Below are 13,401 nucleotides of genomic sequence, written 5' to 3'. Positions count from 1 at the left end.
TGTCAGGTGTTTCTATTGTGATGTTGTCTATTGCCATACAGAGGATGAAATGTGTTGCTACTTTGTGATATTTTGGATGTGACACTTGTTTAGTTACTGTGGTGTGTTCATGTGAAGTGGTAATCTTCAACTTCTAAAACTACAGAGCTGGTTGTTCAACAGTCGGCTCTCTGATTGAGAAAAGCTGCCACATTCACATGATCCTTTTGACCGTATCCATGTTTGCTTGTTGTTTGTTTTTTTCAGCTTGTGAATAGGATGCTGGTTTGGAGGTCGACACTTAACGTTTCAGATTTCCAGAGCTTCACATTGGCAGATGAGATACCGACATGCACTCGTCGAGCTCTTCAAAATAGATCTATAATCAACAAAATAGAGTATAATAACAGACCCCGTTGGTGAGTGTATCCTTTTCAATGGATGTGCTCATTTGTATTTTCTGTGACCAAGTAACAGATTTTTCATGATAAAAGATTAAAACTGTAAAATGTTCACATGTATCTCCAGATATATTAGGTGACCTGCAGCTACATCTGTAAGTAGAAGACTAATAAGCTTCATTAAAACTTTGTTGGTAAGCTTTAGTGGATAGAGTCGTGCATCAAAAAAGGACAAAAACACAGCCTGTTTCCCAAACACCCTACTACAGTTCATTGTTGTCTATGGAGCAGGTCACTAATATAATTGTGACTAATTTCTTGTCGGCCCTCCATTGAGCAGCTGGCACTGAGCCCGGGTGTTTGCAAATTCTCAATTTTCGCCCATAAATATTTTCTGCAGCTAAGGAATAGTGGAATTTTATCTTTATAACTGCAGTCCTCTTTCATTTAACTGTTGCTCATTTACTTTGATGTGTTATTCTGTATACTGTGATGATTTCTTTGCTGCTTTATCTCTTGGTCATCATCAGCCTGTCCATTTGCATGCAGTATGTGTTCCAATCCAGTTTTCTCCAAGCTCTGTCTAATCAGCTGCTTTGCATCATCTGTCTGAAGGAGACTGGCTTTATGCCCTCTGCCTGATGCTACCATAGAGCAGATATGGCCCGGCTGGCACCGCCACCTTTACTTTGGCATGAGCCACCATCTGTGGAGTTAAAGGCTGCATCACAACCCTTTAGATCCCTAATTATAGATCAAAAGTGGCAGCGAATCTGTACTGCACTAAATTTAATTTATGTCTATACAGTATGTTAATATGAGTTTGATCATTATTACTCATGTTGCCAGTTTGTGGCAACAAAGTAAAGAAAGACTTCAAAAGTGGAAACTACTTGATCTAATTAATTTTTTATGCATTGGGATCACGTCTAACCCTGAATGTAAAAGACAAGCGCAACATCCATTTTTTAACATGATATTACCATTTCCATATCATTTTGCAGTTAATGACAACTTATTCACAGCGTTTAGCTACTACTATAGAGAGAGTCTGCACATTTAAAGGGACATCAAAAGGAAAAAAAAATGATGTGCTTCAAAGAAAATCATAGTACCAAAGAGTAAATTGGAAAAAATCATTACAGGGGAAAAACCAATGTGTATTTGGGCCCTTCTCTCTCTCTCTGGGTCATGATTGTCTCTGAGTAAGGAGATTAAGATAGCATGCGTCAATCCAGGATTTAGAGAGAGAGAGACAAATGCAAACTCCTCACAGACAGCCAACGCTGCTGCTTGGACTGCATGTGCTAAAGCTGCCTGTCATCGATAGAGATACAATAACTGCATTAACATTATCTATAATACTTAATGCCTGTCTTGCCCGGCACCTGTAATAGATACATTTTATCTATAGTTCATAGATGGCGAGTCTCTGTGCCCTTCTGCACTGCACAGAGTTATGATGCAACATATACAGGAGGAGTGCGTGCGCATGTGTGTGTAAAGGGGGATTATAAAAAAAGCATTTTGCCAACCATTCCTGTTATGATCATTTCTCATTTATTGCACTGAGACAATTATTGAGCCACTAATATCACCACCATTGCTGTCACTCTTCTGCAGTACGAGCACATAAAAAAACTGTCAAGTTAAACACTAAAAGGTAGACAAACAAGATAGCTAGACACACAAGAAAACAATCCAATCATACACTTGGAAACCGTCCTAATCCCAAAGGAGCCCACATATTCTTCTGGAACTTTCCAGACAGCTCTGATGCCTTATTGCTCCACTTCCTGCCTGGAAGGAGAGCAGGTATCTGGATGTAATGCCCCAGTAACAGCTACTAAGAGGCTTTTCCTATTCTAGGTAACAAACAGTGGGTCGGCACTAACTAACACACTGCAACGCAAGACAGTAGGCTGTCCAGAGACTGCAAGACTTCCTCTAGCTTCAGTTTGTGCCTCTCATATATTACATTCAATTCATTTATACGTTTGTTTGAAAAATACCTGCTGGTCTTCAAAAGAGTCAGAGAGTTGTTTTATAACACTGTTCTGAAGGTATTTCTAGAATCATTAAAACTGCATTAAATGGTTTTTGGCCATTTGAGTGCAGTGTAAACAAGCTGTAAACACAACACTTACATATTATCACCTTTTTAGTTCATATGGAGAGTGTGTTGGCAAACTGATAGAGAGAATTATTAGTATTCATTTTGAGTCATGTTTATGGCCACCTGGTGAATGTAAGTCTAATATTCACTGTCCTTTTAGCTCAATTTTGTTCTCCACCAACTCCTGAGAAAAGTATCTGGCTCTTTAGCTGTTAAATGCTCCACTATGTTCACCAGCTGGTTGCTACCTTTGTCTGTCCACTGTTTGGTGCTGGACATAGTGTACCATGGGTTTTTAGAGCCTCATTAAAAACAGCTGCTTGCTGTAGCCAAAAATGATGCTGATGAGAGCAGCGAGTCTGTACTGTATACACAATAAAACTCAGAGAGGAACTGCAGAGTCAAGTGATAATTCTCTGTGGGTTTGTTACTGTAGATGATACCTTTCACATGCAAGTAGTAATGTGATCCATTGCAATATAAAATATTTATTATAGCTACTTTAAAGAAAATGTTCCATCCGCTGCACAACAAAAAAGATTTCACACATTTGCCAAGTTGAGACTCTATTTTCTAAACAGGTAATTGGAAATGTCAGAAGTCTTTGCTTGTTTTGTACAACACAAGAAAATTGAAAATTGTCACAACTTGGAAACAAATGTTAATGCTAAAATAAAGTCATAACTGAAATGTTCTACTCAGGTGACAAAGGTGTATTTCAGGAAATAATACAGTATGCATTTGAATGGCTTGCGTAGTACATGTGCAAAGAGAACTTGACTATATCTGCTGCTGTTGTACAATGTAAAACTATTATAAGCAAAGCAAAAAATAGAGCCACATATGTTCAATTTCTGTCCCTGTAGCCTTGATAAAATATCAAACTGAGTTCACAGCAAATCTCAAGTGTTAAGTGAACGGAAATCTTAGGAAAAGAGCTTTCCTTCATCTGATCTTTACAGGCTATAGGTTATATAACTCTGTGCCAGTGATAGGCCTGTAAGGCCTGTGGAGCCTGTGGTTTTCAGCTGGACACATGACAAGATACATATATGTGGATATGCATCTCTATCAGCCCTGCGCATTGTGACTGCTTTATTGAGTGCAATGATGTGGAAAGGCCTCACACAAGGATTAACGCCCAGTGCAACAGATGGTGCATTCTCCTACCCTTCCTGTTCAGCACGCGCGCACACACACATACACAGACACACACACACACACACACACACACGCACGCACACACGCACACACCACACACACTACATAAATACAACGCAAGAATATTATATATTTTACCTTTTTCTTGGGCGGCATGGTGGTTACAGCAGTCCTCTACTATTATTCCACGGTTGTAAAGACAGTTCAAATTATCGTTCACCTGGCTCCAGTAACTGAGACATGGACAACCATGCCATGAGACCGGGTTCACCTCTATAACACTCAGGTGGATATATCCGAGGATGCTGTGAAATGCACCAAAAACGCAGTTCTTGAAGCGCCGCTTCGTGCGTAAAGGTGAGATATTTCCAAGGAACGGTGCCGCCGAGACAAGGATGAGTTGCGTGAGGGGTTTCACTTAAGTCTGTGTTATGAGTTAGAGTGTAGTTACCCTCTCCCGAGTCCTAGGGGTATTAAAGGCTTATTTCTCGGTGCGGCATCTGTTGCGCCGCACACCGCTCCCTCTGACCTCAAACACCGAACAAACCAAGAAGGTGTCCGAACCGTCCGCCCTGTCCATGTCTGTTATATAACACTGTGAGTGCGCAAAGTGAGGAATGTCTCATTTATGTTGTTCACCAGAGTTGGCTCTGTCCGCTGCGCGTGACGCCTGATTAGTGCGCGTGTGTGCTTGCATCCAACAACTGGGGTTTGGCTGCTCAAATGGGAGTATTATAATGGCCTGGCTCCAAAGTAGAAAGATGAAATTAAAAAGCAAGCCGTACATAATTCCTTTGTGTACCCGATTTACATCACAGAACTGCAAAAATACCAAGTATTCATCATCCCGGGAGCGCAATCAAGATATTCTCTCACCACATTAGCTCAGTGTCATTATGTCACTACTTAAAACTCTGTACTTGCCAAGTATCAGCACAGACAGAGGCTGCCCTCCTCACATCACTGATTTTCTACTTCTATCCTCAAGTTATCCTCTGCTTATAGTGTGTCCGTGCAGTTGATTCATGTATCCACGCAATATGTTATAAATAACGCAAAGCATCATGTAAATCATGCTTCCTAACATTAAAAAATAGAGTACTGAATTCTTTCTCCTCTTCGGGCCTTAGAATGAAACAATTACTCTTAAACTGCTCACAGCTCATGAACATATAAGGTCATAATCTGTAATAGGGGTCATAAACCTGGGCAGTTCTGAAATGTAAGTAAGTACAGTATATTTACTCAAGAACTGTAGTTCAATTTTGAGGTACTTGTAGTCTACTGGAGTAATTTAATTTTGAGGGCTCTCTATGTATTTTAGAATGAAATATTGTACTTTTTACTCATCTTAGTGTATTCATAGTCTCTCTACTTGTTGCTTTGAAGATTTGACATGCTAAACCTGTGATAATCTCGAACCTTTTTTGTGTATTTCTATACATCTATTACCTAAAAGTATGCAGGGTTAGTAGAGGGCTGTTTGACTTAGAGCAACTTGCACCAGACACAAAAATAAAGGGTTGGTTCATCCAAACTATAAAAAGACAAACAAACATATTTCCTCTCTTAGAGCTATGCAGACAGATTTCAGGGCGGTTCAGCTGCAACTGCCATTTCAGAGAGAGGATTAGTCAGCATACACACATATTACACATGTTGGGATTTTTAAGGCTGATTCTGATATTTTTCTTGACAAATTATCTCAGGATTTGGTTGGGAAATTTGACCTGGATTTAATAGTTTCTACCAGATTTATCTAGGCAGGGGAGAGAGACAACATTTTGACCATAATTTAGAAGAGATTACATCTATAGAAAATATAGTTGAACAGTTAAAAAACATGATTGTATTCATTATTTTATTTTAATTCTCAGAAAATGTAAGTTTGGTTGGTGGCTAGACAAACATTCTTAAGTGGATGGGGTTCTGCTGGGGTAATTTGGACTCATGACCTCAGTATTTCTAAAATCTTGGTTAAATTTGCCCCAGGTTTATTAGACATTACACCTCTACATTGTGGTTTTCCTAAATCTAAAAGATCTGAATCACGTCCTCCACCACTTTTTTGAAGGTAAGTAAAGTTGTATGGTCCATTTGTCACTGTGGCCTGTAACTCAGACAGCCAGGCAGGGGGAAATCAGCAGATGGGCATTCAGTGAGGTACCAAAATCTCTGGGGAGAGCTTTTGGAGCTGAGGGACACAGATCAGTGTGTTATATAACTGAGAATGGAAAAGAAAATGCAGTGCTGGATTTAGCCGGGCCAGGGTGTGACAGCGTGGAGCAAGGATCTGTGACACTGATCTCTGGGTCACAAACACATCTGGACCTAAAACACACACAGCTGCACACACATACATACAGGCCCCACACGTTCATGTCCTTATGAATATGTATGCTGCTAGAGTGACAATCATTATCAGGGGTCAAACAAAAAGAAAGAAAGTAAGAAAGCACTGTTCTTAGGCCCCAACATTTAGCCCATGACCTGGGATTGAACCAGACTTGGGGCTTTACTAAATCTTCTCCATGACACCACAAATCTCCTCCAGCTCTGAGACCTCGACTGCCAAAGAAAAAACCCGCGTAGAGTCTCTGCTTCCTTTGACTCCCTCTAAGCACAAATGTGAAGTTGTTACATAAGGCCGTCTGATCACTACTGCGCTGCCCCTTAAGGAGACACTCCCTCATGAAGGAGCTAAAATATTCTAAAAAACCATTTAACCATTTCTGTATTTTAGCTTGTTTTCATTCAATTGTCATGCTGCCTAGGTAAAGTATGTGAGCACTGTATTTACTAACCTACAACAAGTGTATAATGGAGTCTCTTTTTTGTTTTCAATGAGAGTTTTAAACAAATATTGCCTGAATTGAAGCTGCCACCTTGTTCATTATATATATATATATATATATATATATATATATATATATATATATATAACTACTGACTCCTAAATCTTAAACACTTCATGTGCTGAAGAAGTATTCTTAATTTTGTTTTTGTGCTTCAAACACACATATTTATAATTATATAAAATATGGTTAGAATACGTGAAGATATAGCAAAAAGTATCAATCATCAGTGAATGCTGTATACACATTACTGCCAAAAACAGATGATGCTTGTGCTGCAGTTAAAGATGCAGGACAATTAAATTAAGAGTTTTTAAAAAATATATGTATATAACTTGGCAATAGCAATTTCTGATCATATTAAGACCAAACTGAAAATGTTTGCTGGGTAAAATATCAGCCGTCAGATTCAACCAACAGGTTTGTCACAAAACTGATGTTAACAATGTTCATATTGTCTTTGCAAAAGTCATTTCACCTGGTAATCAGGTGACAGCTCATAAGATATTAGAAAACTTGCAAATGGTAGAATATATCCTGACAATGAACAAAGCTCAGCTCAAGTATCTTGTTTTTCCACCATACTATGAATATGGCCTCTGATATTATACACTTTGTTCATAAAGGACGATTGCTTGCTTGTTTTTGAATACAAATAAAGCAAAAAATACACTTTAAATCACAGATAAAAAAAATAGGTGATGCCATTTGTATAGCTTTCATTGCTTGTAAAACACTTGCACAGCTGTAAATGTTGACACACACAGTGAGTCATCACAGGTTTTGGAAAATAATTATATTTTTTTTTCATTATTGTGTCAGCGGCTGCCATATTTCTGGTAGCAAAGACATGAAGAAAGATCTTATTCCTCTGATACAGAAACAATCAGTTGCATTACTCCTGGATCGCTCACAGAGTTGCTACTATAGGCTGTAACCTCATAAAGCACACTCATCTCACTCCTCACCCACTCCACTCTTCGCATACGCACCACACGTGTTCATGCACACATGTGCTCTCACACATACATACGTAAACAAACATCTGTCCCTAAGCCTCTTACAACCAGAATGTGTGTGTGTGTGTGTGTGTCTGCTGTCAAGCTTGAGCCAGTAGTGCAGGGCAGGACTGCCGGGGCAGAGATGGATGGCACGCACAACTTCAGGCAAAGCTCCAGACCTCGGCCGCCCACTCTGCCCTCCACTGTGTCCACACATCTGCCCCGACCTATAAAAAGACTCTGTTATTAATTATCAAGTGGACAGAACCAAACTGTTCAGTTATTTTCTCATTCAACTGTAAACTTTGGTCATGTGCACGTCAGATCCTCATTTGAGCCTCACCTCTCTTTTATTAATGCTCTTTTATTTATCAACTAGTTGGGCAAGAGTGGTGTTATGCAAGCTGGAGAAGAGCACAGTGGGCTTTATGACAGCTGTTGGATACTTAAAGACATACATGCAAAAGAGCCATCACAGACAATGACCTGTTATCAGTTTTCTATCTGGAGACCTGAATTAAGCCTGTAAAACATGCTCCTTCTCTGTACAAAACAGACCAACTGTCTTTTTAATAAGCACAATGCCAAACCAATGTACTGTATGTTGAAAATATAGCATTCATTTTAAGGAATTACAGCCAAAAATAACATATTCCAAAGCAGATAAGGCTGACAGAAATGAAAAAAAGCACTCAAACTGAACTCTTATAATCCACCAAAAGCCCTCCCCTTCTTTTGACAGCCCTCTCCCCCCCACCAACCCGCCAGAGAGGCAATACTCACCCAGGAGACATTTTTGTTCTTGGGTACTTTTGACATGGCTTGCAGGCCCGACTCCCGATACACTCCTCACACACACACAGAGCCCAGTCCACCTTTAGCAGCAGCCCGCTCGGAGACAGAGATGGGCTTTTCATTTGACGTCCTCTACTGTTTCCCCTGTGCCAGCAACCCTTACCAGATTTATTGTACATCTGCCTGGAGCATCGCCCTCCAATCACACCCGACTACAACATGCTCCAAAACTGACTCAAGAAGGAGGAGGAGGAGGAGGAGGAGGAGGAGTGGGAGTGAGAAACAGACAAAGAAAAGATAACTCCAAAAGTGCCTGTCAGAGGCAGAAATAGAACATGCAGAAAAGTTCCTTCAGTCGTCCACCTGAATCTTTCTCTTACTTCTTCCTTGTCAGTGGCTGCCTGCTTGATTCAGATTCATCAAGCCTGTATGAATATGAATATGAAACCAAACATCTGGCTGATGCCCCTCCTCCGTGATGCCGGAGGCTGGGACCAGCAAACGGCCAATCCTGCCCTCCTAACATCTGAGAGAGGAGAGAATGAGAAGAAGAGGATGGAGGAAGAGGTGGAAATGAAGGAAGGAAGGAAGGAATATCAATGTCAAAGGGATAGCAGAGAGAGATGGAGAGATTGTGAGTGTATCAGGTTAGAGACAGAGAGAGAGAGAGAGTGAGGAAGGAAGGGGTGATGGAGGAGAGGAGGGAGGACAGATGACTGGAGAGGGCCAGTCAGCAGAGGGCACAGACTGGAGGGCTGGTTACTGATCCCTAACATGAGATTAAATAAAAAAAACATGCAACATTGAATTTGTTGTTGTCACATATTCCATAATTTCTAAGAGAAACAGAAAAATGACAAAATAAAAAGACGACAGAGTGAGTACACGTCTGTAAATTTTCTGCATGAATAGGTTTCTGTTCATGTCATCCTGCAATTTTGATTGTAATCATGTTGCTGTTGACAGTGATTGGTCAGAGGGAGAAAAGGATTGACAGAATAAGAGACTGATGGTATTATAGATGAATGTCTCTCTCTCTCTGTCTCAGTTTTACCCTTCTAGAGTCACATTGTCATAAATCTATTGCTCTTTTAGTGTTGCTTTTAAAATGTAATCAACTCAAGTTTTCACCAGTGAATGAAGTTAAAGGACGTGTTTGACATTTTGGGAAATACCCTTACTCACTCTCTTTCCAGAAGTGAGATGAGAATATGAATACTATACTCTCATGTCTGTGCGATAAGTATGGAGCTAGAACCAGGAGATGATTAGCTTAGCTTAGCATAAAGACTGGGAGCAAGGGGAAACAGCTATCCTGGTCTCTCCAAAGTTAAAAAATATGCCTACCTGCACCTCTGAGGCTCAGCAAGTAACAAATTCTATATTGTGTGTTTGATTTGAAATCAACAATTTGTGGTTTATAGGGGGAGTTATTTGAAATATGTTATATTGATTTGTCATGTTCAATCCAAATTTTTATCTGTATATTCATCCTACTGTATACCTTGCTGTGTAGAATTGGGATGACAATAAACTTGAACTTGAACTTACATGCTGGAGTTTTTTAACAGCTGGGAGCAGTGAGTTTTCCCTTCCCTGAGTTTTGTCGTCTGTGAATAAGCTGTAGCAATTCAGAACGTTTCATTGTTGCAATTGTGAAGAAAACACAGCACCACAGTTGCTGAATTGATCCAAAATTCACCCAATTTAGAGTGCAAACAGTAAAATCAGTTTTCGCAGCATCATAATGTTTACCTTCAGCCAGTCATTAGCAGCACGTGTTATTTTAGCTTCGTGATTGATGATTTCTAAGGAGTTCACTTCTCACCTTAAGCTTTTATGTACGCAGTCTGGTACCATTCAATTTTTAATCAAAGAACTAGACATTTTCTAAAGCAGTTTCATGCCCAACCAAGCCATAGAGGTGCTCCAACTATGTGTCACCCAAAATTGTCTTTTGGGTGACACCCAAATGAGCTCTTCGCACTTCACAACTTTATTGCCAGAGATGCCGCATAGAAATAAAATGAAGAATGAAGAAAAACTTTGTCAGAATAGTTATACTATGTAATTCCCTGGCTTAGCAACCTTAAGAGGTGTGGGTGTTTTAGAAATTTGGACAGGGCTAGGCAAGCTGTTTACCCCTGCTTCCAGTCTTCATGCTAAGCTAAGCTAACTGCCTCCTGGCTCAAGCTCTATATGTAATGCACAGACCAGAAAGTGGCATCAGTCTTTTTATCTCACACTTGGAAATAAAGCGAATAAGTATGTCCCAACTATTATTATCATCAATTAAATCTTTTTATTTAAAATGATGGACAGAAATTTACCTATCACAACCTAAATGCCTCTTCTAGTCAGACACGATATACTTAATTCAATAATTGTGACAGCTTCCAGTTATCTTTTTAACTTTATAAGCAATTAAAATAACCCCATTTACCCCATAAAACTGCATTTCTAAGAAAATATAATCAAATAAATAACTATCTGAGGCTGAGCAGCCCTGGAGAGCTTTTTTGGTCCTACACAGATACTCGTCTGTGATCTACAATCCCATCGCCTCCGGTGAAGTAGGAAATAGCCATGTGAGTGTGGAAACAAGTCAATACCGACCACAGCTTGCAGTGTGTTTACCAAATCCACAGGATTTTGATTCAGCGTTATAATCAATGTCCACCCACTGTATGGATCTGCTGGTCCCTATAGATTCACCTCAACAGAAGTAGGCTAACAGAGGATGAGAATTACAACTACCACTGCAGTATAAAAAATTCAAGAGAGCAAGTTTAATGCTGCATCCTGCACATGAACTAAACCCGGAGGCACTAGTGGTTCATAACTGCACCAAAGAAGAAATTATATGATTGGAGAGGAGTTAAGTGCATTTTTTGTAAATTACTCAAAACTCAGCAGGCTATTAAAGTCATGCTATGAGAAAGAAAGAAGACACTTTTCAGGGCTATAGCTACTCCATCTGTATCCTCTGTTCTCAAATGCAGGTTTAATACTTTAGACACATGAGAGTAGTCGAACATACACGTTGGATTTTAAAACAGTTAAAGTCTTTTTCAGTGAATATGTAGAAAAGTAGGTAAAAAGATCACTGATTCTCTGTCACTACTGAAAAACCAGTAAGCAAAATATCTCCACCAGTGACATTATCTGTTTAAAATTTTAAGCCTCTCTCAACAGTCACAGAAAGCGATATAGTATTATCTCTAAATATTACTTTCTAAAATTGATGTTCAGATATACAGCAAGAGTATCCAGGTCTAGGTGCCATGTAAAGCAATGATTTTCTCTTTTTTTTCTAAATTATTCATGTTATAGGGATCACTGTGGGTATCATGAGTCATATAAGTGAGTTCAAGTCTTCCCAAAGTAAAGTAGGCTAATATATTGACATATTGAAATTCTGAGGAATGAGGAACACAAAGGTAGGATTTACAAAAATTGCTCTTAAGTTATCCAAAAAGACACCTCAGGAAATTCATATGGAAACAAACACTTTTGAATTCTCAAATAAAATGATCGCTTGCATAGAAAGTGTGATATAAACAAAGAGTAAAGTGAAATGTCCTCCTTGCTGCAACACATAGTGCTTCCATCTAGAGATAAACATGAACATACTTTTCCTTTAAAGCAAAAGATTTGGGGCATTGTTTATACTCAACAGTAGAGAGATGTCAGGAAATAAGAGGAGAAAGAGATGAGAAGTTGAAGGGAATGTCAAGTTAACAAGATTTTCTTCCTGAACTGTCTTTGCTATTTTCTAAGGTTTTATCAGATTTATCTAATGGGGATTTTAGAGTGTAACTGGGTTTCATCTGCGCCGCGCCCTTCACCTGTTGGCAAAGTTGTCCTGACAGTCAACGTTATGAAAACAGCAGCAATTAAGCAGAGAACAGCAAGATGTCTTAAGCTCCTTCTTAGAGCCAGGCAAGCACTTAAGGCAAACTGGCTCTGTTCTCTGCCAGCAAAGGCCACACCTGGAGGAACAGACTGGAGAGTATGAATTTAACATTGCATGGTTTATTTGGGAAAAATTTAGATCTAACAACATCTTATTGCTGCTTTGATCAGCACTAATAAGACTAATAAGAGTGATCACGTTTTCAGTCTCCAGAGAGCAGTTCTGTGTAAGGCAGATGCCACTGCAAATGTGCAGGAACGCCGGTTCTGTTTATAGAGCTTTGGTAGCTTGTTGTGCAACATATCACAACCTCTTGACTTTGTAGTACATCGTAAATTTCTACAAGAACTTCAGTACAAAGCTTTACACAGAACTACTCTCCTGAGACTGAAAACATGATCACTCTTATTAGTCTTTGTAGCCGTTTCTAAACAAACTACCATGACCATAATCTTTGTGGTGAAGGAACCCAGTCACCCAGTGCAGTGTGGCTCATTGACTTGTTTTTAATAGTTTTTGGACAACAATGGAGGTCTATGGCACAAAGGAATACGATATATCAGGCTTTGGATACACATGTAATACTTGTAAGTCAGTTCATTGTTGGTTTGGCTCTGTACATGAGATCTGTTGATAATACGAAAAATAGAGAAAGTGTGATGCTTCCTTCTCAGACCATTTCATCTGAATTGTTTTTAGAAGCATGAAAAAAGAAAACGATCCGTTATTTCATAATACAGAAGAAAAAAAAAGAGAAAAGTCTGAGGAGTTAAAATAATTGTGTGACAGAATACATTTTTTCTCTTATTCCAAATCTAGTCAGTCATCTCAGGACCTATCAGACTTAGTCTATAATCTCTTGGGGGGGTCACGGCCTCCAGGTCAGGCATTGTCCTAAATCAATTCATTAGTGTTCCCCAACCTTTTTGGCTTGTGACCCCTTAAAATAAAGGAAAGTCTGCCTGGGACCTCTCATCACATGTTGCATTGTCTACCAGTTACATGAAAGAGGACTTATTTTGAACTTTCCTCTTGTGACCCCTTGACTGACTTAGACCAATGTCTCCTTTTTAATTTAATTGGAGACCATGTCTATTTGGCAACACTGCGCAATGTATTGCAGCAAACAGAGTGAAAATAACAGATGAGTAATGTACTTGGATCACTTAAGGCAGAG

General features: G+C 39.4%; 1 protein-coding gene across 3 annotated transcripts in view; it reads right to left on the bottom strand.

Moving 5' to 3' along the window:
- Window positions 1-4,257, bottom strand: part of cacnb2b (calcium channel, voltage-dependent, beta 2b) — a 31,547-nt gene extending 27,290 nt beyond the window's left edge. For all 3 annotated transcript variants that reach the window (XM_044369444.1, XM_044369442.1, XM_044369443.1), the window contains exon 1: window positions 3,796-4,257. In XM_044369444.1, the coding sequence (XP_044225379.1) occupies window positions 3,796-3,813 (18 nt within the window). In that variant the 5' untranslated portion in view covers window positions 3,814-4,257. The remainder of the gene's footprint in view (window positions 1-3,795) is intronic.
- Between the last annotated feature and the right edge of the window lie 9,144 nt (window positions 4,258-13,401).

This window comes from Thunnus albacares, chromosome 12, assembly GCF_914725855.1.
Source record: "Thunnus albacares chromosome 12, fThuAlb1.1, whole genome shotgun sequence".
In the NCBI taxonomy this organism is placed as follows: domain Eukaryota; kingdom Metazoa; phylum Chordata; class Actinopteri; order Scombriformes; family Scombridae; genus Thunnus; species Thunnus albacares.
The sequence above is the reverse complement of the archived record's forward strand: the minus strand, read 5'-3'. Positions and strand labels throughout refer to the sequence as shown.